Source organism: Zalophus californianus, chromosome 10, assembly GCF_009762305.2.
Source record: "Zalophus californianus isolate mZalCal1 chromosome 10, mZalCal1.pri.v2, whole genome shotgun sequence".
Taxonomy (NCBI): domain Eukaryota; kingdom Metazoa; phylum Chordata; class Mammalia; order Carnivora; family Otariidae; genus Zalophus; species Zalophus californianus.
Genome location: NC_045604.1, coordinates 95,176,604 through 95,201,318, shown reverse-complemented (window position 1 = coordinate 95,201,318; position 24,715 = coordinate 95,176,604). Strand labels below are relative to the sequence as shown.

At 54.5% G+C, this 24,715-nt stretch overlaps 1 protein-coding gene across 2 annotated transcripts in view; it reads right to left on the bottom strand.

Moving 5' to 3' along the window:
* Positions 1 to 2,381: 2,381 nt before the first annotated feature.
* Positions 2,382 to 24,715, bottom strand: part of IL21R (interleukin 21 receptor) — a 43,441-nt gene continuing 21,107 nt past the window's right edge. For both annotated transcript variants that reach the window (XM_027609778.2, XM_027609777.2), the window contains exons 2-9: positions 17,227 to 17,291; positions 14,709 to 14,811; positions 12,249 to 12,448; positions 9,287 to 9,432; positions 8,064 to 8,241; positions 7,687 to 7,786; positions 6,677 to 6,761; positions 2,382 to 4,992 (exon numbers count right to left, since the gene is read on the bottom strand). In XM_027609778.2, the coding sequence (XP_027465579.1) occupies positions 4,225 to 4,992; positions 6,677 to 6,761; positions 7,687 to 7,786; positions 8,064 to 8,241; positions 9,287 to 9,432; positions 12,249 to 12,448; positions 14,709 to 14,811; positions 17,227 to 17,275 (1,629 nt within the window). In that variant the 5' untranslated portion in view covers positions 17,276 to 17,291 and the 3' untranslated portion in view covers positions 2,382 to 4,224. The remainder of the gene's footprint in view (positions 4,993 to 6,676; positions 6,762 to 7,686; positions 7,787 to 8,063; positions 8,242 to 9,286; positions 9,433 to 12,248; positions 12,449 to 14,708; positions 14,812 to 17,226; positions 17,292 to 24,715) is intronic.

The window sequence follows — 24,715 nt, the reverse complement described above, 5'->3', positions numbered from 1 at the left end:
GAGTAAAACGGACAAAATCCCCGTGCTAGCGGGACCGACAGTAAACACGACAAATCAGTAAAAGACACAGGTTAGAGCTTAATACATGTTACGGGAGACAACTAAGTCAGTGGGGTGCTGCAGTTTGAGGGAGGGGCCCAGGGGAGGTCCTGCTGAGAAGGTGACGTCTGAGCAGAGACCCGACTCCTCTTGTTTTCCTTTTGTGGCTTGATGCTTCTGAACCGCGGGCGACCCCTTTCGCATCTCCTCCCTGTCGAGAACGTGTACTTCTCCTGTTCTCTAGGTGCGGTGGGCTCCCGGGAGGCAAGTGCATGTATGTGCTCGCTTCTCCGTCTTTCCCGTCCCTGGTTTTCTGATGGTGTGTCCGGGCGGCTGTGGGTGAGATGTGCCCCCACGTGGCCCGTCCGCAGACCAAGTCCCAAGCAGGGGAGGGAGAAGAGCCCCTCCAACGGGGAGCCTAAAGGAAGACACCAGCTCCTCCTCCTTGTGTGTGGGTCTCATCCCAGCTGAGCCATTCCTCCCAGACGAGGTCCTCCCAGCAAGCCGAGAGGCTGATGGCTGCCCCCCACTTTACGAAGAGGAAACTGAGGCTCAGAGACAGCAGGCGACTGCCCAAGGTCATCCGTGAGAAGGGATGGAGCCTGGCCCTCTGGCCTCCCTGAATGTAGTTAGTCCTTCCTCAGGTTGGGAGGAGAGTCCTCATTATGCTAGGACACTTCCCACCGCAAGTGACACAAACCCATGTAAGACCCACTTAAGCAAAAAAGGGAAACTCTCAGCTCATCAGCCCAGTCGGGACAGGCTGGGTTATGCGGTGCTAACACACAGCCCCCAGATCTCGGTGGGTTACAACAGGGATTGATTTCTTGCTCACGATATATGTCCATGTCGGGTAAAGTGGAGGCTGTGCTCTCCGCGTCTCCTCCCGCAGGGACCCAGGCTGATGGAGCAGCCACCAGCTCATTTGTCACAACTCCTGGTGGCAGAGAGGAACAACACTCGGGAGAACATCACAATGGTCAGGTACATGCTCTGGTCCAGAAGTGAGACTTACCACTTCTGCTTACAACTCCCTGGCCAGTCCTGGTCATGTGGTACCATACCAGGGGGGCCAGAAGATGAAGAGCAGAATGACTTCCACACTTGGGTACCTCAAAAGTCCATGGGGCATGGCTGGATCCAGGAGCTCAAGAGATACTACCAGGACTCAATCTCCGTTCCCAGCTCTGCTTTCTTGTGCGTTGGCCCCACCCCACAGCCCCAGGCTTCAGTCCATCCCTATGGCTTGGCAGTCCTAGCAGAAAGAGCACATGGACCGGTTTGAGTCACGTGTATGTCCCAGAACCAGCAGTGTGGCGGGGGGTGGGGTTGGCATGGAATGCTCTGTCGGCTACTACCAGAGCTGGGGTCAGCTGCCCCACAAGGACGCTGCATGAACAGAAGCAACAGGCACCCCACAGTTGTTCCCTCTTGACCTAGGTCCCTCCCAGCTGAATAAGGGGAAGAAGAGCTGCATTTGGGGTCAGGAGACCAGAGTTTGAGTTCTGACTGTGATCTTGAATCCAGTGTGTGACCTCAGGCCAGCAAGCCTCTGGCCCATTGTGCACCTTCACTTCATTCGTCACATGGATAGCCCTGCCCTCTCCAACCCCGCAGATGGAAAAGGGCTGGCCCAGGAGCAGAGCGTGGCTTCCGTGCACGGGGTGTTGCTATCAATCCTCCTGACTCTCTTAAGAGAGTCATTGGCAATTGTGGCCCAGACTCTGGGTGACGAGGAGCCATCTTCCCCACCTCCTGGTGCTCAGGGCTCCGTCACACCTCCAGGCCCTTGCTCAAGCTCTTCCTTCTGCCAGAAAAGCCGGTGCATCTAACAAGTCCTATCCATTTGTCAAAGTCCAACAACCACCACCTCCCCCTTGAAACCCTCCAGCCCCTCCCGATGCCCCCCGGGGCTCCCGTCAGTGGGGTGCTGGGGCTGGCTCGGGCCACCTAGGAGGGTTGATGACACACATCTCTTCCCAATCCCACTTGGGGTTGTCAGGTTGGTAGCTTGAAATTGGCCATGGTGGAAGCGTCTACACCATGTGAATAAAGCACACACGACACCCTACAAATCGGGCTTTTTTGAGTGCCTATGTGCCAGGCTACAGGTAGGGCAGGGAACAAAACAGAGGAAGTTGTTGCTCTCGCGGGCCTTATATTTGACTTACGATCCTGGTCTCTAGCATCTGTTTCCACCTGTCCATCAGCGTTCTTCCTTCTAGCCTTTCACCATCCCTTCATCTGTCTGTCCGTCCACCTGCCAGTGTACCTACTGGTCCCTCATCACCCACCCACCCACCTCCTGCTAACCCACCCTCCCAGGAGGACCAGCTCCTGCCTCCTCTTTGCAGCCCGCTTACCAGCTGAGTCCCCTTCAGAGACAGAGTCGGTGAGGAGCCACGCCTGGCTCAGGCTAGAGCCCCTGACCAAGCCCCAGCCCTGGCCCCCAGCCCAGAGCTCTGTGTGCAGGAGAGCTTTGCTGCCTCCCCCGGGGAGCCGGCGGCTCAGGGTGGCCCCTAGAACTCGCTGGCCGCAGGAGGATGTGAAACCACAGCACACCTGGCCCAAGTGTCCCCGGGGGGTGACAGTGGGGGATGGTGAGGGCTGCTCACTTGTGCAGGAGCTCCAGTGTCGGACTTGAGCTCCCAACTGAGCCTCACTTTGATCCCAGGTCAATAGCCCCATGGTTGAAACCATTGATGTTCTAGAACTTTCAAGCACCCAGGACTCTCTCGGGGACTCACCCCCCCCAAACACCCCATGTTACAGATGAATCACGGTGAGGCTTTCTGCAGGACTGACTCCCACCAACAGGTAGCTCAGGCTCATCCAAGAGGACAGACAAACCAGAGCTTTTCCCCTTTGGGTTCCGCCCAGCAGCCCGGCCTCCTGGGAGAACGAGGGCCCTGGGCAGTTCCAGGCTGGGGCAGGGATGTCCCCGGGCTCTGGGAGCCGGCTGGCCTGCTGAATCAGACTCTCGGCCTCCCAAACCCTGCTTGGCGGGCTCGAAAAAGACGCCTCTAAAGGTGAGCACCCCGACTAAGAAAACAACCTATGGTCTTGTTTGCTGTTTCTGGTTTTGGTTTGGTTTGTTAAAGCATGAGCTGCATGCAGTCTGTGGCACTGATGCTCAGTAAGGTGCCTTCAAATGTGGCCAAGATGGATTTTCTTAGCGTCTCAATTCGCATTTTGAACGGGTCTCTGAGAAATCGTCAACAAGACCTTGACTCCCCCCTGATTCCCGGGGATGAGCAAACAAGATGCCGGAGGAGTGGAGGGCTGCGTCATCACTGCCTGTCTGCCCCTCCTCCACCACAAGTGCCGAAGGAGCCCCCCCACCGCGTACCCCAGAACCCGGCACACATACTCGTGACTGATAAATATTTCTTGGGAGCATAAGGGGAATAACTGAGTGGGCAGCAGAAGCCAGCAAATCTTGGCCGGTGGGGGCTGTTTCTAAGGGACAGGCTGACTTGAAGCCTGAAACCACCCCCAAGTGCCCCTCTGTGGGCAGGACAGCCCCACACTGTGGCTGCTTTCTCACCCCCGCCCACCACCAGCACAAGCTTGGTCTGGGCCCCTGAAGGAAGGAAGCTGAATTTATTGAGGGTCTGCTCTGCTGCAGCCTGTACAGTGGGTGACCTCACCGATTTCTCCCCGAGGGGGGCCATGCCACCTGTGGGACCCCCCCCCAGTAGCCAGCCCAGAAAGGGGAAGCGGCTTGCCCAAAGTGGCACAGCTCAGGGGCATCACAGCTGGGATGCAGACCTCGGTCCACAGGCCCCCACAAACCTTCCCACAGCCAGGGTCCCCATGGGCTCACTCCATCCCCTTCCTGTCCCCCGGAGACATGAAAAGGAACAGTAGGGACTTCTCACGGTTCCTGGAGGCAGGCCCCGCAGGGCAGGGTCCGTGGGGGGCCGCCCCACGTCCAGAAAGGAGGGAGGCTGTCATCGTGTGCACACAGTCCCAGACACATGTGCGTCTTTCCTCCGCGCCCACGGGCACCTGCTCCCACACACGGACACACCCATGCGCTCCTGGGGCCACACATGCACGCCAGGCGTCAACCAGGCTCAGGGGCCCCATCTGGGGGCCCAAAGGTCACAGGCCACTTTACCCCATGGCCCAGGCGAGCCCAGCTCTGGCTCGGGCCAAATGGCTCTGGACGGCCGGTCAGCCTCACTGGCTGGCCTGGGGCTCGGGTCCCTCGGGTGGCGGGGCCATGATCACCCACTGGCGGAGGTAGCTCCTGGGGGGCCCCTCGTCTCGGGGGCTGGTAAAGTCACACTCCACAGGGCTGCCGCAGTCAGAGCCCGCGAAGCCACTATCAAAAGTGTCCATGTCCAGGCCGGCGGGAGGCGAGCCCGCTTCGCTGTCAGATGCCCCTCCGGGGGGCCCGCCACTCCATGGCGGGCCTGGGGTCCAACCTGCCTCATCTTCAAGGGGCAGCTTTAGCCGGTCAAGGAGGCTGCCAGGAGGGCCTCCCGGCCCGGCAAGGCCACCAGTCGAGACGCAGCCACAGGAGAGGACTGTGGTCCCGGTGTCTAAGAGCGGGTCCTCGGTGCCTGAGCCGGGCTCCAGGCTGGCGTCCAAGTTCAGGGCTGGGTAGCCGTCATCCCCACAGGTGCAGGACCAGGCACATGGCCCCTCCATGTCTGCTACGGTCACCGTGTCGATGGACAGTACACTGTATGGTTGGTCCCTCTCCTGGCTATAAGCCGAGCCACCCAAGCTGCCTGTGGTGGCGGGGGCCGGGCCGCAGGAGTCGGGCTCAGGCCCCTCGTCGGCTTCCACCAGGTCGGTGGGCTCGGGCAGAGGCATGGGCTGCGGCCCCTTGGTGGCACTCTGTGGTGGGCAAAGGTTGAACATCTCCAGGGATGAAAGCACCTCGGGGCTCCAGGGTCCCAGCTCCAGGCTGGAGGCAGTGAAGGGTGCACCCACCCATTTCTGTGAGAGAGAAAAGGGGGACGGTCATGACAGGACGGGGGCAAGGAGGGTAGGGACAGACAGACGTAGAGACCAGACAGAGGCAGCAAGAGACAGAGACACGAGAGGATAGAGAGATCGCCACGGGTCGGAGCCATGGTGCACCCCTATCCAGGGACGCTCCTCACCACTGTCGCTTCCTCCCTGGGCCTCAGTTTCCCCACCTGCAGGAGGGAGCCACTGCCCTCAGTAGCCTGCCAGACAATCAGTGCTCGGTGGCCTGGGTAGCAGGGGCCAAGATTGCTGAGTTGTAGGGACATGGGGGCAGGAGGGCCTGAGGTCTGGGCGACAGAGCTGCCACCCGGTCCCCTGTTTCATTTCCTCCGGGATGCTTCTTGAAAACGAACATTCTCCTGTTGGTGTCCCCACTGGAGTGGACACTTGGCCAGGGCAGACGCCTCGATTCTTCTGGTCCCAGCTGTATTCCCGGAGGCTCACACACTGTCTCGCATACAGTCGGTGCCCAATAAATGTGTATTAACTAAATGAACACGTGGAGGGAATCAGTGACAAGCCCCTGGGAAAGGCCTCTGTGTGCTTGGTGGGTAAGGGATGTGGGACGATGACGGACCAAAGCAGCGCCCCCAAGCTTTGAGCATCCCCCACCCCGCCCTCACTGGCCTGGGGTCCCACTCATGACATAGGGTCTCCATTCGAGCAGCAGTGAAAACCCCTGAGAACCAGAATCTCCCAGTTTTGAGGATGCTGACTCAGAAAACATCTCAGGTCCCGGGTGAGGCCCCCCATCTGCCAGTAGCACCCACTGCACAGAACTGTGGTGAGGAGTCGATGCATTCACATCTTGGATGTTCCTCGCAGAGGGCGGGGCACATGTGAGTATCAGGGGAGTAAACACTGAATAGGCGTGGTATCTGAACTTCAGGGAAGGTGCAGAGGAAGGAGGAAGGTTTCTCTCCCCCCGGGGGTGCGGGTGGGAGTCCATGCTGCTCCCCTGCCTCACGAAAGCCACTTCCCCACTCGGAGGCTTGGTCTCCCAGGGGTGCCCTGTGGACGATGGAGCACCGGCCCCCCAAGGGCCACAGTCAGGATGGAAGGGGCAGGGGGCAGAGGGCGCTCAGTGCAGCGCCAGGCAGAGAGCAGGAGCTCAGCCAATGCTCTGGTCCACGTTTCCTGACATCCAGGCTCAGCGGGAGTGGGCGGGCTGCCCCCCCCAAGTCACCACATCCTCTCTGCGGCGGGGCCTCCCACACAGGGTGGGTGTTGAGCGGTAAATGGGCACAGACAACCCGTGGGCGCCGGCGGGTGACAGGTGGTTGGGGCTTGGCAGGGGGTTGGTGTATTTGGCAGGTGGGGCCAGACCCTTCCCAGAACCTGCTCCGTTTCAAGGGCTTCTGACAAAGAAGCAGGAGACCAGTTTGTGACTCAAGGAACCACTGGGCTCGCCCCCTCCCCCAGCCTGGCTCCTGGATTGGGAGATGCTACCCGATTTTGTGTCATTGTTATACCAGTTCCGCCCCACCCGAATTATTTCCTGCACTCTGCAGATGTGGAGATCGGGGCCTGGCTGGGGCCCCGGGCGCTCTGGGCCTGCAGGGTGGAGCTGGGGTCCTGGGGTGCGGGTGGAGGTAAGCTCCCAGAGGGTAAGAGGCTCCGCAGGGCTTGTCACGGGCTGGAGGGCACTCACCTTGAAGTCTCCACTGTGGCCCACATAGAGGGGCTGGAAGAACTTCTGTGGGTTGGGCACCTGCCCCCACACCTTCTTCCACAGCCTGGGAGGGCAGAGATGAGGTGAGCCCTCACCATTCCCCAGAGGGCAGCCTGGCCTCCCGCTCAGGGGCTCCCCAACTTTGTCCTGCAGGACACTCAGCTCCTCCCAAAGCACACTCAACGCACCTCCCTTCTACCTCTCTACCCCGGGCCTCAACTTCCGCATCTGTAAAATGGGGGCAGCAAGTCTCATGCAGGTGCCCGGAGTTTAAGCGCTTGGCTGTCTATTCTGTGCCGGGCAAATGACGCCCCTTCTGAGCCTCAGCTTGCTCCTCCACCAACAGGGATGAGCAAGGGGCCGGTTCCACAGGGGTGTGGGGAGCCCCGGCACCCCAGCACCCAGAGAGCGCTCCGTGATCATTATTATTCGCATTGCGCTCTCTCCCCCTCCAGCTTCTCTGCCTCCATCTCTGTCAAAGCCTCTGGATGCAGATGAACACATTGAGCTGGGTGTGCGGATCCCCCCCACCCTTGCCCAGGGCTCAGCAAACCCTGGTTGGAGCAGAAAGGAAGGGGGTGGTGGATTATTTCCCCCCCCCGACCTGGGGGCCCTGCGTGCCCCCCGGGGATGCAAAGCGTAAACGTCATCGGACAAGATCACAGCCTAGGTCACTGTCATGAGCACAGGGGCAGACTCCACCTCAGAGCTGTGCAGCTTTGGGCAAGTTGCTTGCTAGCTCTGTGCATCCTTGCTTTTGCCCCATTTGTCCAGGGGAGGTAAGTCCCGAATGGCAAGCTCCTAAGGCCTGAAGGTGAAGGTGAGGTGGATGCGCACAGTGCCCAGTGAACAGGAGCTGTTTCTCACCACCGTCATTGTCATGACCACTGTCGCAATGACAGGCTGCGTCCCCCAACCCTGGGTGGTTATAGAGGGGCTGTGGCCCAGGCCGACCCCCTCCCCCTGCCTCCCTGAATCCCTGGCCTCACCTCCAAGGCAGGTGGATCTTCAGGCCTAAGAAGACCAGGATGGGGAGTATGATGACAAGGAGGAGATAGAGCAGGTAAGTGTGCCAGCCTCCCTTTATCTCTGTGAAGGAAGCAGACACTGGGTATAGTGGAACCCACCTCTCCCAGAGGCCACGTGGGGCGGGTGTGGGGGGCAATGGGTCTGGGCTGGTGTGGAGGGCATGGGAAGGCCGCGGGAGCCCGGAAGTGGGGCGGTCTGGGATCCTGCTCCCACCCCCACCCCAGGCAAGACTTCATCTCGCTGGGCCTCTGTGTTCCCATCTGCAAAATGGGGATAATAATTCCCACTTCAGGGAGTTATGAAGAGCACCGAGCGCCCTGCCAGGAGTCACCCCTACCTTCCGGCTGGGTGTGAAAGGTGACCGGGTCACTCCACTCGCTCCAGGTCCCCTGGAAGGAGGAGCCGGGCTGGGGCCCTGCGCGGATCTGCAGCTCATAGCTCGAGTCACTCTGGAACTCCAAGGGAAGGAGAGAGACGCTCCTCAAGTCCACCGAGATCAGCTTTCTCCTCGGACCCTGCCAGCACCCAGGGAGGATGCACCGGGTCAAGCTCAGCCAGGCCAGCCCCGGCCTCCAGCAGAAGCACCCTTTCCCAGCTGCCCCGAGAGGCGCTGAGCGTCTCCTGCAAAGGCCCCGCTCCCTCCACAAGACCAGGCTCAGCTTGCTTCCCGTCCACTTCAGTGGGGGCGGCACGGAGCCACGGGCACTGCCTAGACCTTGTTTCTCTCTGACCCCAGCTCTCCCCTCACAGTCCTGGCAGGGGGACCCTCCCTGCGAGGCCTGGGACCGGCCCAGGAGTAGCAGTGGCCCCTCTTTAACCAGAATCTTTAACCAGCAGCCTTCCAGACAGTGGTCATTTTTGGAATTGTTCCACAGTGGACCTTCTCAACAGCGGGCATTTCTGCAAGTCTTGGACCACAGGCTTCTCAGCAGTGGATATCTCTGGAAGCCTTCCACGGGGGACATTCCAAACAACCACATGTACGGAATTCTTCAACTGGGACCTCTCTGAAGGATGGATCATTCTAGAAGGCTTCAGCCGTGACTGTTCTAAATAGTGGGCCCTTTGGGAACTCTCCAACGCTCTAAACAAGGATAGTTCTAGAAGCCTTCACCTTGGAAACAACGGTCCCTCTAACACTGGACTTTCTTTGTTATTGAAACTTCTGGAGCTCTTCACCTGTGGCCATTCCAAGCCAAGCAGGGAAGGCTCCAGATGGCCCCATTTCTGAAACTTCCTCGGCTGTGACTCTACTAGACTCCGGGAGGAAACCTGAGGATGTGTTACCCTCTTCCTCTCTGGCATGCTGATCGAGGAACCAGGGGCATGAAGGAAAGAATTTTCAGGGGCCTCCCACCCCAAGGAGAAATGAGGGGAGACAGCACGCGGTGGGAGGGCAGAAGGGGGAGCTTGCAGCCTCGGTGGGTCCTTGGTTCCATTCTTGGCTGTGAGTCACCAGCTCACCTGTCGCTCAGAACCCCCTCCCTACCACCAGCGTGCCCTGGATGCTCAGCACGGCGCCCCCCCTCCCTCCTTTCCCCAAGTGTCTGTGAGCCTCACCAGAGCCCAGGGGCCTCCCTGCTTCCTGTATCGCAGCTCATACTGCAGCTTGCCCTTCAGCGCGAAGAAATCATAACTGGAGCTCCAGGAGATGTTATAATGCCCCGAGAAGGTCACGGTCACGTTGAAAGGGGGGGACGGCTTGACTTGAAGGGAAAAGCCAGAAAGATAAGAAAGGGGTGAGATCGGGCCGCAGCTGAGAAGAATGTGGTGGCAGGAAGTTCTCTACGCCCGACCCGGTGTTGGTGGTGGGGTCGGGATCCGTACCCCCATGTGACTCTGGGCGAGGCAGCCCCTGTCTCCGGGCCTCAGTTTGTGCATCCGAGAAATGAGAAGTTCAGACCACAGTGGAGTTGCAGCTGCAGGGGGAGGAGGGTAACAGAAGTGGGCAAAGCAGGTTTGGGGTCTGAGGACATGTAAGCAGGATGCCACACTCAGGCTGGGCAGGACTGCAGACCAGGGTGGCCGGAGAACAGCCTGGAATCCCACATGGGGGAAAGCTCTCTCCAACATTAAAGTTCGTTACTAATCCGGGCGCCTGGGTGGCTCAGTCGGTTAAGTGTCTGCCTTTGGCTCAGGTCATGATCCTGGTGTCCTGGGATAGAGCCCACTGTCTGGCTCTCTGCTCGGTGGGGAGTCTGCTTCTCCCCTTTCCCCAGCCTCTGCCCCTCCCCCATGCACCCCCGCCCCCGCCCATGCCTCTCTCTCTCAATCTCTCTCATGCATGCACACGCTCTCTCAAATATATAAATTAAAAATCTTGAAAAAAGAATAAAGTTAGCTCCTAATCCAAAAACTTGCTAAGGGACGTGTGGGCCAGAGGTACCGGTTCTGCGTTTCTATTCTAAATGATGACATCATTTTCTTTTAGCTGTAGCTTCCCAGAGAAGCCAAAGACTCTGATTAGCATTAATGCTAATGAACTAGCATTAATATTCGTTAATGCTAATGGTGAAAGCGAAGAGTACTGAGCTCCTGCAGGGCTGTCTGCAGAGCAGTCTGACCCTCCTCAGTGGCCCTGCGTTCCAAGACTTCTGGAAAGTGCAAGTGCAGAGGCCTGAGTCACAGCACCACACCCTCCTGGGTGCCTCCCAGGCAAGGGTCAAAGCCGGGCCTCCCATTCTGCTCCATCCCAAGTTTGTTTCATGAACGTGAGCGGGATACAACACAGTTAGATGCCTTCGTTTCTTCTCTTGTGAAAGGGTACCAGCTCCTCTTTCATGGGGTGACAATTCTCGGGGACCAAACTCAGTAGCAGAAGGAGGTCCCTTCCGAGAGAGAAGCCAGAAGCTCCTATCCCCCGGCTCCTTTCTTCTCTTCTTCTTCCACCTTATTTGCCAACATCTAACATTTTCTGCATTTCCCTGTATAATCCTGTTCACCATCCGCCCCTTCTCTGGGATCTGAGCTGCTTGGGGCCAGGGTTTTGTTCTCCTGGGTCAACACTGTGCCCATGGCTCCCAGGACAGAGCAGGTGCACCAGAAGCCCTGGAGAAATACTTATTAAATCAACAAATGAAGCTTTCAGGGGTTGCTAAAAGGAACTCTAAAGCTGCTTACTTCTCTGCCAGAGTTGGGAGAAGGTGCACATTCCCAGGGCCCCATCGAGGGCTTTTCTGTCTTTGAGCCATGGGTCTGTTTGGACTGGACTTATTCTTAAACCCTTTTCCGTCTTCCCCAGGCTGGGTGGAGCTCTCCACTTCCCTGTGTGGCCTGGGCTGGGTGGTGTGGACTGATTGAGGGAGGGACTTGGATGTTTTCGGAGCCCGGTGCCCAGGAGGAGGAAGGTGCCGGAGTGGGCGGGGAGCCAAATGCCACCTTCTGCCACATCTGGGCATAGGTGGGCCTCAGACCCTGGCAGGGAGGGCAGGAGGGAGGGGTCGGAGGGAACTGTGACTTGGAGCCCCCTGCAAGGCAAAGCAGCTCCTTCTCTGCCTTGCACTCTGCTTTGCAGGGAAGGGGTGGAGATGCTGCCTGTCCCAGCTCCCCCAGAGGCAGGAAGGTGGCCCTGCTCCATAAGCTTGCCATGCCTGGGTCCAGATGGCCAAGTGAGCATGTGTGTGCATGTGTGTGCACGCATCAGCATGTGTCTGAGAGAGAGCGTGAGCATCATCTGTCCAAGCTGTCCAGGCCAGGAGTTGTTGGTAAGACATCTGTGTATCTGAGGGGGTATTTAGAGTGTGTGGGTGCATGTGTGTGAGTCTGGATGTGTCTGCGTATATGTGAAGCTTTGCGCATGCCCTCTGTGTGCAAAGTGGCACAAACCTGGACCCCCAGAGTGTGAATGACAGACGTCCTCTTATCTTCTTGCCCCACTGCTGGGAATCTGGGGATACGCTACCAGGCTGCAGGGGCTGAGCCTCCCCAAGGGCAGGCCTCTCTTCGAGGTCCACTTACATGCCTCTGGGCACGGGCCTCTCACCCACTCCCTGGACGCTCCCCTTTGGGGGCACACACACACTCACTCACACTTACCTCCTGTGCCCTTCCCTGCCCTGCCCTGGTTCTGGGCCCATAGAAACAACTGATTTCCCCAGCCAGGCTTCCTCCCTTCCTCCAGGGTGGAGGGAAACTCTGGGCCTCACTGGAGCTAATAAACAGGAGAAGTCTCAGCGAAACCTTTCTCCTGTGACACAGCCTCCCCCGCTTGCCTCAAAATGGGGGCAGAAGCCCAGAAGGGCCCTCACTCTACAAACAGTGAGCCAGTCCGGGGTCACAGAGGGGCAGGTCCTGGGCCCCGGTCCAGCTCCGTTTCAGGCCTCAGCTGCCTCTCTTTGGTTAAGGCCTAAACCTAGGTATCAACCCATCATGCCTTGGTTGCGCTCCTATGAAACAAACTCGAAGGAGAAATGAGCTCCCAGGACAGGTCAGTTTTGATGATGGTGGCGAACCGGTCCACGGGGCATGGGGCTCAGCCCCGGCCTGGGTTCTCCTCTGCTCTGGGGTCCCCAGGGATACTCACTGCTCTTAGCCAGGACGAAGGAGCCGCACTCCTGGGAGGACCTGCCAGACTGGTCTGTGACGTTGACACTGAAAATGTCGTCGGCCATGAAGTGAAACACATCCATGTGGCACGTGTACTCGGCGTGCGTGGCATTGCGGGCGGACCGGTGGAGGCTGCAGGAGGTCACCTCGTCCTCCAGGTCCCCATATGGGTCCTGCCTTCAAGGACAGAGCAGCCAGTCATGCCTGAAGGCCGGTGGGGCTCTGTGCACATGGCCAGAAGCTCGGGGCTGGGGGGGACTTGAGGTGAGGCTGGGGGGTGGTCACCTGGTCCACCAACACTTTCCCAGGGAAGGTGTTCCCTCCCCCGAAGCATCCCTGATGGGTGGCGTCCAGGCTTGGCTTGTGTGCCTCCAAGGAACAAGGAACTCACCACCTCACAAAGGGCAACAACTCGCAACTTTGGAAATTTGGGCCATTCTTGCCTAGGCTGAGCCTAAGTCTGTCCCTGTCAATCCCATCAGCTGGATCACGGTCCTATAGGAAGGATGCTAAGCACCTCAGGTCTCCTTCCTGCCCTCCTTCCACCCAACATCCATGGAATACCCAGTGAATACCTGGGCTGAAGGTCAAGGTAAGAGCCAAATGAACCTCATCCCCCACTCTGGCTGAAATTCCAGGGAGGCTGTTGGTATGGGTTTGGGAGCACTGCTCTGGCCTTTTTACTCCCACTAGGCATTAAGTGATGGGTTTTGAAGTATGTGTAGGAGTTCAGCAGATATTTATTTCCCTACCTACACTTTCAGGCTCTGAACATGACTACCCTTCAAGGCCAGTATGGATGTGCAGACTGTTCTCTGCTAAATATTTGTTAGAATGGAAACTTCTGCTCAGTCAATGCAAGTCTCTTACACAGGAGCCAGGGGGGCCTTTAAAAAAAACCCTGTCGCTCCCATGCCTAAAATCCTCCGGTGACTTCTCACCACCCATACAGGGCAATCTGGCCTCAGCCTCCCCCTCACCCCTGCTTGTATTCTCCCTCACACTGACTCATTCCACTCTGGCCACACTGACTTCCTCACTATTCCTCAAACTCACCAGCTCTTCCCCACCTCAGGGCCTTTGCACAGGCAGTGCCCTCTGCCTGGAATGCTCCATCCCCAGCTTATGGCTGCCTCCTTCCCAACCAGAAGCCTGCCCTGACTGCCCGCCCCCATGTCACTCTCTCTGGACCCCGTGGCCCTGGTTCCTGTTCTTTCTAGCACTCACTGTCATCAGAAAGCTTCCTGATGGTTGCTTATGTGTTTATTGTCTATTTCCCCAGACACACCCTGCTGCAGAACTTCTGGGACCTCCTCGATCTTGGGCTCTGCTGAACCCCCAGTGCCTGCAAATGTCTAGCAGGAGGTCAGTAAATGTGTTCTGGATGAATGAATGTATGAATGAATTGAGGATGACAGATTTTCTTAATCCTGAGCAGCTTATGAACAAAGATTCTCTCCTTGAGCAAGCTCTGTTCAGGCTCCTCTGAGCACTCTCTTCGATGAGGCCCTGACCTTTGGGCTTCTGTGTCATCTCTCCTGTCCTCCGCCTCATCCCCCGAGTGATGTCTGACCAGCCTGGGCTGCCGTCAGCAAGAACCCTGTGACATCATGTAGCCAGAACCCACCCCCTTTCCCCTTGACGTGTCCTCTTGGTAATTTTCCATCCACTAACCCCACCCTGCTCCTTGGCTCTAAATCCCCCCTTTTCCTTGTATTTGGGGTTGAACCCGATCTCTCCCCCCACTGCAAAGCCCCATGCAGGGTCCCTGTGTCTCTGGCGGTGGTCTTGAGTCAAGCCTCCCCTCACTGTTCTTTAACAATGTGGACTAATAGGAGCCCATGGATTTTGGAATCAGGCTGCCTGTTTTGAATCCCAGCTCCACCATTCACCGACTCTTGGTTTTGGCTCAGGCCATGATCTTCGGGTCGTGGGATCGAGCCCCGGTTTGGGCTCTGTGCTCAGCACCGAGTCTGCTTGGGGTTCTCTCCCTCTGCCCCTCTCTCCCCTCCTCTCTAAAATGAATAAGTAAATCCTTAAAACACACACACACACACACACACACACACACACACACACACACAGTTAGGGCTGTGTGGGCAAGAGACTATGACCTTTGGGGGCGGACGGAACCGCCCCATGGCCTCTCAGCTGCACGCTCTGGACGAGCCCCATGAGCCCCGTGTGGCTGTCTGTAAGGTGGGCCAGGCAATTCCCCGCTAATGAACCATCTTTCTTGGGGCAAAACCAAATGCTGTTGGTGAACTTGCTGAGAGAACCCTCAGGAAGTGGGTCTATTCTGTTGATTGTTAAACTATCTGCAGGGCACATAGTAGGTCCCCTTGGTCTGTGGTCCCCAGCAGCCCTACTTCACCCCAGCCCTCCAGTGGCTTACCCTGAGTAGCATCCCCAGGGCTGCTGAGGTCCGGCCACTTACCAGGTGAGGGTGAGCGTGCTGGGGTGGAGGGTCCTTGTCTCCAGGGTGCAGGTGACTCTTTGTAAGTAATCAGTGTAACAGACGAGGTCTAGGCAACCCCAGGCTGGAAGATTAGGGGAGATAGAGGCTGTCGTGGCGGGGGGGAGGGCTGGCCGGAGGTTGCGTGGTGCCTCCCCCCTTCGCCCCCTCAAGGGCTGGAGGCTGAGTGGAGGCACGGGTCCCCAGGGCCAGGACAAATATGGCAACGCACAGGGACACTAAGATATGGGCTTGGGGAAGGATGTCCCTGCCACCTGAGTATTCTTTGTGTGACCCCCGAGTTTCGAGGCTGGCTATGGAGACAGGATGCTCTGAATGTGAATCATAGTGACTCAAAGCAGCTGGGACACAGACCTCAGGGAGGCTGGAAGTACGTCAAGGGAGGAGGAAAACATCCCAAACCAAGAAGTCCTCGAAAACTTTTGCCAGAATGTCCGTATTAGCCTACTGGCCAAACCACCACCACGACCACTGCCGCCAAGTGACACAAGCACTGCTCACTCAGGCCGTTTTGTTGGGAGACTTCATGCTCTCCCACCCCCAACGTTAATTGCTCCCCTTTGTTCTAAAATTATAGGTGCAACCATAATCTAAGTTTCCATGCAACCATAATCTAAATTTGCAACAAAATAAATATAGTAAGTTTGAGCTGAGTTTTGTTCTGTAAGATTAAGTATCAACACTGCTATTTCTCCTCCGCCTACCCTCCAACTATTTACCAGAAATTCGTTCCCCTTTCTAAGTGGATTCATTCTTAGTGGCTCTTTCCTATTTTTCCTCAACTAATGAAGACCCAAGGGGTGGTGGTATGTTCCCTTCCTGGCCTTCATTTTAGGTCAGAAGCTGGATTCGGAGCCAAGAAGACCGTTGTTGGAAGCACCCTTAGCCAGCTGCCATTGCCATTTTATAGCCAAGGACCCAGAGACTCTGAGACTGGACCACACCTCCTGTCTCTCTAGGTCTGGGCTGCTCAGACTCTCACCCAGGAAAGAAAAGTCTCATCTGTGCTATTGTTGCACACGGAGCAGACATTACTAATCGATCATGGCACTCTCTCCCTCGGGCGACCCTCAGAATCCCCCTCAACACAGGTCTCCCAGCAGCCACCACCAAGGGATCTGAGCTGTGGCAGTGAGTCCTGTGCTAAGAGGAGCCTTCCCCTGGGGAGGAGCACAGGGATGCCGGTGGGCACAGGGATGCCGGTGGGCACAGGGATGCCGGTGAAGACACTTGGTGGAGAAAAGAGGACTGATTTTGGTGGGGCCAAGCCCGGGGCTGCGGGAACCACCATGTGGCTATGTATTCTCCCAGTTTATACCCTGGTTCTTCTAGCTCTGGGTTCTAGAACTTGGGGGAGGAGCTACTGTTCCTAGCTAGGCTCAAGGTCACCAAGGGCTTGACACAGTTAGTCCCAGTCTTGAACTGGGAAGGGGACAGCAGCCCCTGAGCTAGCGTGGATGTGGCACGAAGGACCCAGTCCCCTGGTCCGCAGCCCAGCCCCCGGGCAGATGGCCCCAGGGCCTCCCTCGTCCAGGGTTGTCAGAGCATGCAGGAGGCCGTGAGAGGCCGGAACGGTGGACGCATGACTCACGACTGCTCTGAGTCCCCCGTGGTAAGCTGGGGACACTGGCCGCTTGGAGGGCGGGGAGGATATGCGGGTGCAGCAGGGGCTTATTTGTGCTCACGGGACGTGTGTGGTGCCCTGGCGGGTGACCCAGGACAGAGTGCTGGTCACTCAGAAGGGGAAAATAAAAGAGCCAGACATCTGTTTCCTGAAGAAGCTATTTGAGGCTCTGGGTCTTTCGGTAAAAACCAGAGAGAAATGCAGAATCAGCAGAGCAGAGGCTGAGGGACCCCTGCCTCCAACCCCTATTTAAGCCTGTATGCTGCCTCCCCGCCTCCTCTGGGAAGGCCTCCCGGATCTCTGAGCCCAAGTCTAACTCCTGGCCTTTCCCAGCTCCGGTCACTAACTTCTCTCCCTCTGACTGCAACATCCTCTGGCCCCCTGGGGGTGCCTTCCAAGGTTTGGCTACCTCTCTTCCCCCTCCCTTTCTCCACCTCCCTTCCTCCTGCCCACCCCCGGCTGGGGACCATCAGTGCCTGCTGACGACTCTGTGATTGTTGATAAACATCTCCTAGGAGAGTCATTGCACAAAGAGAAATTGAGGTTAGACCAAAGGCAGGACTTCCTCCCTCTGAGGGTTGGGAGCCACCCAAGGCAGGGAGCTGTGGAAACAGAGAATCAAGTTTCTCGTCCCTGCAGTGGGATATGAAGACCTCAGCTGGTGGTCTGGTCCCCGTGGGATTCACATGAGCCATGGGGCTCTCTGGAGGGACAGGTTCTAGTTGACAGAGAGCTGGCTAGGCTAGCCCAAGTGAGCAGATGCCATGGACCCCGGCTTGTAGCCTCTAGCTGTGCCCTGGAGCCTATGGGCCAGTCGGGCCCTCCCCACGCACAGACCTTGGGGCAGCTACTCACCACCCTGGAGCATCAGCAGGAACAGAGCGGCCGCTGAGCCACACGGCATGCTGACTCTCAGGATCCTGGAAGAGACTTAGAGTGAGAGGGTGTACCCGGGCCTGGGGACCAAGGGACCCTGAACAGCCTCCCTCTGGTCCTCTCCCTCCCTTGGAAGACTTGCCTCAGATTCTTAGAAAAATAAGAGTTGGAGAAGCCCGTGGAGGGTCCCAAGGATTCCTGCCCCTTAGAAGGGGCTGACTCGCCCCTTGGACCCCGTTTCTCCCACCTTCTTCCTGTCCCCTAACACAGTCCCAAATGAGAGGTGAATTTATTTTATTTTATTTTTTTAAAGATTTTATTTATTTATTTGACAGAGACACAGTGAGAGAGGGAACACAAGCAGGGGGAGTGGGAGAGGGAGAAGCAGGCCTCCCGCCGAGCAGGGAGCCCGATGCGGGGCTCGATCCCAGGACCCTGGGATCATGACCTGAGCCGAAGGCAGACGCTTAACGACGGAACCACCCAGGCGCCCCTGAGAGGTGAATTGAAAGAGGGAGGCTCCCAGCTAGTAGCTCTCCTGCCCCTGGAAGCCTAAGGATGTAGTGCTATGCATGAGAGTAAATGTGGGCATTTATCCATCTGAAAGAGAGGCAGGGAGGTGGGGAGGGGAAGTTGGTTGGAAAGCAGTATTTACGACAAGCAGAAATCTGGAGTCCTTCTTTCCACAAAACACCCTTGTTGACGTTAGCCCGATAGACTGGCTTCTTACTGAATAACAGATCCAAAGTTATCCCACAAAGAAGACCCCTACTGGATACCTAAGGTAAGGTTAGCCCGATAACAAGGCTCCTTACTCAGTCACAGAGCCCAGGTCAGCGAGTGCACTGGAAAGCATCCGGAGAACCCAGGCCGGACCCCATGGAAGTGAGCCTGACTCCCTGATCTGGATGAGATGCAGGAGATGCCTCTTTGAAGAATAGCATGGGCCTCCCCAGGGGGAGCAGACGCTGGTGCCTTCGGCAAAGGAGTGACCCCCCAGGCCGGCAATGCCCACAGCACCCCAGCTCTATGTCTGCTTGGGGAGGTGCCAGCCAGAGGCTGGGTGGGTAAGGGGGCATCCACCTGCCCAGGCCCACGAGCCCCACCCAGACTGGTTACAGGATTGTTACACGAACTGGAGCCTAGAGGGATGCCCCATGCAGGAACCAAGTTGCAGGCATGGCTTCTTCCAGACACCATCCCTGAGCCCACAATGGGAAGACCCCCCCCTTCCCTGGGTTCCCTCAGACCCTACTCTAGCCCCACTGAGAGCTCCCTCTGAGTTCCCTAACAAGTCACCCAGCAAACAGTGGCAAAGCACCCTGAGAGGTCAGGTCACCAGCTGTGTTGCTCTGGGCTGGTCACTCCCCCTCTCTGAGCCCTGTAGAGAAAGTAAAGCTTGCCTCCCAGATTCTTGTAAGAGTTCAAGGAAGCATTTTGCAGAAAACCCTGGGCATGGCCCCTGACACATAAACACTCAACAAACAGCTGTGATGGATAGAGAATTTAGAGCATCAGAAGTAGAGGGGCCCCAGAATGATCTAGCCAAGAGGTCCCTAAATTTGTCACTTTCAAAATGTTGGCCATATTTGTAGATCATGTGTGCTACCATTTATTTAATGTTTTGTATAAATGAGCTCATTTAAAAAATCCAACTCCAGCCTCATCCTAAGCAATGATATTCATAACTGTATATTTTTTCTCCAGTACATCTTAAAATGAATAACATCGCTATTAAAATAAAATAATGTTGGGGCCACAACCTTTTAAATCTGCTTTAAGGAACACTGGTCTTGCCTGGCCCAAGGCCTGCCGGAGCCCTCTTATCACACTTACCCATCATGGGAGGTGGGGTTCCTCTATGCCCCTCACTGGCAGGTCCACACCTCTGACCCCAGTACCAGGCCTGGCATAGCTCCATCTGTGTCAGGCTCCCCAGAGGCTCCATCTGGACCCCAGGATAAAGCACCGACTCCCTTGCCCAGATTCAAGGCTCTCCATCCCTCCAAATGCCTCAGCTCTGCACATAGGACACACAGGTGCCTGGGGATAGAAGGGAGGCACCTGCTGCCTCCGTCTGCCTGGCATCTCTTCCTCCCTTATTAAGAGCTTCTCAAACTGGAGCTGTCCCTGTGTGGTCTGCGTGGAGAAGACCGGAACCCCTGCTCCACAGGTGGGCACCCGCCCCAGACCTGGCCAGCACAGCACCCCATCTGCCTCGCCTCACTGAATGGATCAGGGATGGACACCAACCCAAGCAAGGAGAATGAGAGCAGTCTGGGGATTTTCCTAGAACTCTAGTAAAGAGGTACTTTCTTGGCTCCCTGCTGGAAGATGGCTGCCATCTTTGTCACTTCTTAGGGAGAGCCTGCCTGAAATTTTCTCAAAAGCTGAGAAATACGGACCCAGAGTCCCCACGGCATTATTTGAGGACCTGGATCCAGCCGTATCTAATGTCCACTCACTTGGACTTTTCCTTTACATAAACCCCGCCCCCCCAAAACCACCCACCTTATTTTGCTCAGTCGTGTGAATTATGTTTCTGTTGCTTGCTACCAAAGATACCTGATACAGTGGAATAGAGCAAAGGGCCCAGAATTGGAAGCCAGAGTAACTTGGAGCAAAAAATAACAAAATTTTTTTTTCTGGTATTTCTCTGACCCTGGTTATCATCTCTAAAATGGGGACAATCATGCCCACTGCACCTGGCAGTTAAGAAGGGTCAGTGGAAAGCAGATGTGACAGTGCTCTGTGAACCGGAAAGTGCTATACAAGGGTGCTGGGTTCTTGCAGTTACTGGCCAGCTACTCTGAATTACTCAGCCTCCCCCTAGCACCTGAGGCCCCGTCATGCCTCTTTACCTTTGCATGAGGCAAATTCCTGTGCTGAGTCTTCTCCTGGTGAACACCTCCCCGCCTCCCATCCATCTAAACTCAGTCTTCACGGCCCCCTTGCTCTGCCCTTGCATCCATGAAGCCATGTTGGAATGTTCCAGAACTCCTGCCACTTACGGCTTTCAAGGTTTTCACCGGTGCTATTATCTACTTGCTATTTATCTTTACCTTGCCTCCCATGTTTACTCCAATAAACATGTCTCAAAAGAAAATATATCCCTACAGTCAACAGGGAACTAGTATGAAATGGAGAGACTGTGTGTACTACGGTGGTTAAAACGCAGACTCCGGACCAGCCTGCTTCAGCTCAAATCCCAGCACTGCCATTTACAGGCTGCGGGACCTCGGGGAAGTTTACTTAAACTTCCTGGGCCTCAGAGTCCTCATCTGTAAAATGGACATACTAGGAACAGTGCCCACCTTGGGGGGTCCATGGGAGAAGTAAAAATTAGTATTTGTAAAACATTGGGAGCAGTGCCCCACATAATTGTAGATGTTATGTGTTTCTTAAACAAAACGATCCATTAACCATAAAACTAAATAGGAGGCAAACAAAAGACAGTAATCGAATGTGAGTGAGATGCTATCTCCCGCTTAAAACTGAGAAGTTGGGAAATCCAGATTGCCTTCATTTAAAAGGGGGATTAAAGAGTATCAGGTTGTTTAAGGCAAACTACCACCAAACTGAGATTCTCACTTGGCATCAGAGGACTGAAAGAAGATTTAAAAAGGTCTAACTCTTTCATTAGGGGGTGCAGAGATATTGAACACTGTCTACAATCAGCCACTCAATTCGGGGAAGAGCAGGCTTGAATGGTAAAGGCACTGAGTCGGAACTCCTCCCCGTCCCATTGTTCTCCCTGCCCCGAATTTGTCCCTTTGTCGGGCTTCACACTCAGGCTGACTCCAGAGGGCAATAGTACTTTCTTCCCAGGTGCACACCAAACCACCACGTGTGCTTTCTGAGTGAAGGGCAGAGGGTATCCTAAGGGCCTTCCTGCTGTGGGACCCCCTGTGGCACGACCTACCTCTGCAGTCTCCTATAAGGAGTGAAGAGCACCCGACTTAGAGTCTGCCAGCTCCCAGCTGTGTGTCCTTGGGCAAGTTCCTAACCCCTCCGATTCTCTGTGTTCTCATCTATACAGTGGGGGTCATGACTCTTTGCTGCAGGTTTGTTGGAAGCACTAAATACATCACTGCACGTGAAGCACTCCAGCACAGTCCTGGATGGAATGGGGCTGGGGAGAGGTGTTTATCTGCCAGGCTCCAGTGCCAAGAAATGATTTCAGGGGTTGTGTTAGTTCAGACTAAAAGCCAAATTTCAGGAGATTCTAGGGAAGTGAAGAAGCTTGGAGGTAGGAAGCCAGATTGAAGTAGGTGCTCCGGAGAGCACAAAGTGCTTAATTCACAGCCAACAAAGAAATGCAAATTAAAACCACAATGACATGCCATATTAATTTTACTCGATTGGCAAAAACTAAAAGTCTGGCAACATCACATGTTGCTGAGGACATGGTGTAATGGGAACTCTGATTCATGGCTAGTGGAAATGTAAATTAGTGGTCTGGAAAATAGTTTGGCATGGTATAATAAACTTGAGCAGGTGTTTGCATTAAGACCCAGCCATTTTACTCCTCTGTACACCACTGATGAAACCCTGGCATGTATGTACAAGAATCATACCCTGAAATGTTTATAGCAGCATTGATTTTAATAGTGAGAATTGGAAACAACCTAAATATCCATCAACAAGAGAATGGAAAAATCAATTGTGGTGTAATCACTCAATGTGAAAATGAATCATAATTTCACACAGCAAAGCAAATGACTCTCACAAACAAAATGCATAGTGAAAATAAAATAAAATAAGAACACATACATAGTAATAACATCTATGTCACACTTAACACTGTGTAAAATAGCTCTCTATATTGTTTAGGTGAACATACACGTGTCCTGGAAGTATAGAGAAATTTAAGGGGATGATTAAAAAAAATCAAAATTTTGAATAGAGTAAAAAAGGAGGGGATGTGATTGGAGGAGTAGTCAGGGTTCTCAACAGTTTGGTGAAACTGAGCAAAGCTACTATGAGTGTTGATTATATTAATATATCTTTTTGTATGACCAAACTATTTCATAAAATTTTAAATGTCAGTTAATCTTATGTTTCTAAAATAAAATGTAAGGGGGACTTCCACTTCTGGCTATGGTGGAGTAGCTGGTATCAGACTGAACCCCCAACTAGTAGTTGAGAACAACTATGAACCAGGAAAAAAAAATAGAGGATGCGAGAGAGCAATGAAGTTAGATGGTACTTGAGAGGCCAGGGTTCCACAGAGAAGAAAATGTACTGAAATTTTGCATGCAATTTCCCCTCAAATCATGTGTCAAGTCATTGCAAATACGTTTCATACCAAGAAACCTAGCAGAAAGAATCTGGCAATGAGCTTAAAAACCAAGAAAGAGATTTTGTAGTTTTACAACAGTGAGGGAAGAATTGAGTTCAAGCCCTGGCAAAGAAGATGGGCCCTGGTAAATACCCAGTTATTCAGGAAAGGATATACCTTGGGAATAAGGAAAACTCAGAACCAGTTTAGCCATAACTGCAGCAAGATGATTCGCCTATATGCAATATGTCTGCTAGAAGAAAATTTGAACCTATCTGGAAAAAGTCAGAAAGCCTCTGTATTTTTCATGCACAATGTCCAGCATTCAAACAAATTGACAAGCCAAACCTGGAAACAGTACCAAATGACCAAAAACCAAGAGGAAAACAGACACATGGGTGATTCAGAAAGTGGCATTATCTAACATGATTTAAAAATACTCAAATGAGTATGTTGAAAAATTTCACCAGAAATATGGAATTTATTTAAAAGTAGAAACCCTAGTACTAAAAAATTCAATAATTGAAATTTACAAGAAATGAATGGATTTAGCAACAGATTAGTAACATTAGAAGAGAGGATTGCTGAGCTGGGATAGAAAATACTCAGATTGGGGGGGCGGAGCAAGATGGCGGAGGAGTAGGAGACCTAGATTTCGTCTGGTCTCAGGAATTCAGCTGAATAGGGATCAAACCATTCTGAACACCTACGAACTCAACAGGAGATCGAAGAGGAGAGTAGCAACAACTCTCTGAACAGAGAAGCGACCACTTACTGGAAGGTAGGACGTGCGGAGAAGTGAATCCGAGGCGATATTCGGGAGGATAGACGGCGGGGGAGGGGGCCTCCGTCGGCAGCTTCTGGCAAGTGATAGAGCCACGGAGCACAAAATCGGAACTTTTAGAAGTCGGCTCCGCTGAGGGACGTCGCTCCAGTGGCTAAGCGGGGGTGGAACCCTCACGGGACAGTGTGGTCTCAGGACCCTCGGGGTCACAGAAAGACCGGGGGTGCCTGAGTGCGGCAGAGCTCCCAGGTATCGGAGCGGGGAAGCCGGCTGCAGAGACGGGGCCGAGGCGCGGGCTCTCAGCTCGGGGTGGCCCTAAACTGTGATCTGCGGCCCAGTAGGGCCACTGCTCCTCCAGCAGGGACCCAACAAGCTGCAGAGCCGGGGAGACTCCCCTTTCTCCCCCGGGAGGAGCGGCGCGGGAGCGCACCGCAGGGATCTCCTGGGTTTGGAGACTCCACATGGGGTCGGGGGCCAGAGATAGAAACGCTCGGTCACAGGCCGGGTGAGCACGGAGTGCAGCCGGAGACCAGGGAGACGGGAGTGAATGCTTTTCTCTGGGGGCGCACCGAGGAGCGGGGCCCCGTGTTCTCAGCTCCTCCAGGTGGAGATTGGGAGGCCACCATTTTCGCCCTCGTCCTCCAAAGCTGTACCGAGAGCTTGCAGGGAACAAAAGCTCCTGAGAGCAAACCTGAGCAGCTTGCTCAGCCCAGACCGACAAGGGCAGGGCAATTCAGCCTCCGGCAAAGACATTTGGAAACCACGGCAACAGGCCCCTCCCCCAGAAGATCAGCTTGAACAGCCAGCAAGCCAAGACCAAGTTTACCGATCAAGGAGAACGGGAGAACTCCAGCGCTAGGGGAATACTGCACATAGAATTCATGGCTTTTTTTTACCATGATTCATTAGTTCATCAAAGTTAATTTTTTTAACTGTTTTTTTTTAATTTTTCTTTTTCCCCTTTTCAACCAACATCTTATCAATCCCTTTCTGAAAAAAAACATTTTTTATTTTTCATTTTTAGCGTCATATTTTATCCCTTCATAGTAGTTACCCTTATTTTTGGCATATATATATATATAAGTTGTTCTCTCTTTAAAATTTTGAGATACAGTTTCTTCTAACAGATCAAAATATACCCTAAATCACTAGTGTATGGCTTTGTTCTAGTCTCCTGCCTGATCACATTCTCTCCCTTTTTTCTTTTTTTTTCTTAAATCTTCTTCTTTCTTTTTTCAAACAACTTATCTTATCAATTCCTTTTATAAAATCTTTTATAATTTTCATCTTTACAGTCATCTTCCATCCCTTCATTGTATCAACCCTTATTTTGTACATATATGTCTTTCTTCCTTTAAAATTTTAGAAGGCACTTTTTTCTAACAGACCAAAATACGCCCAAA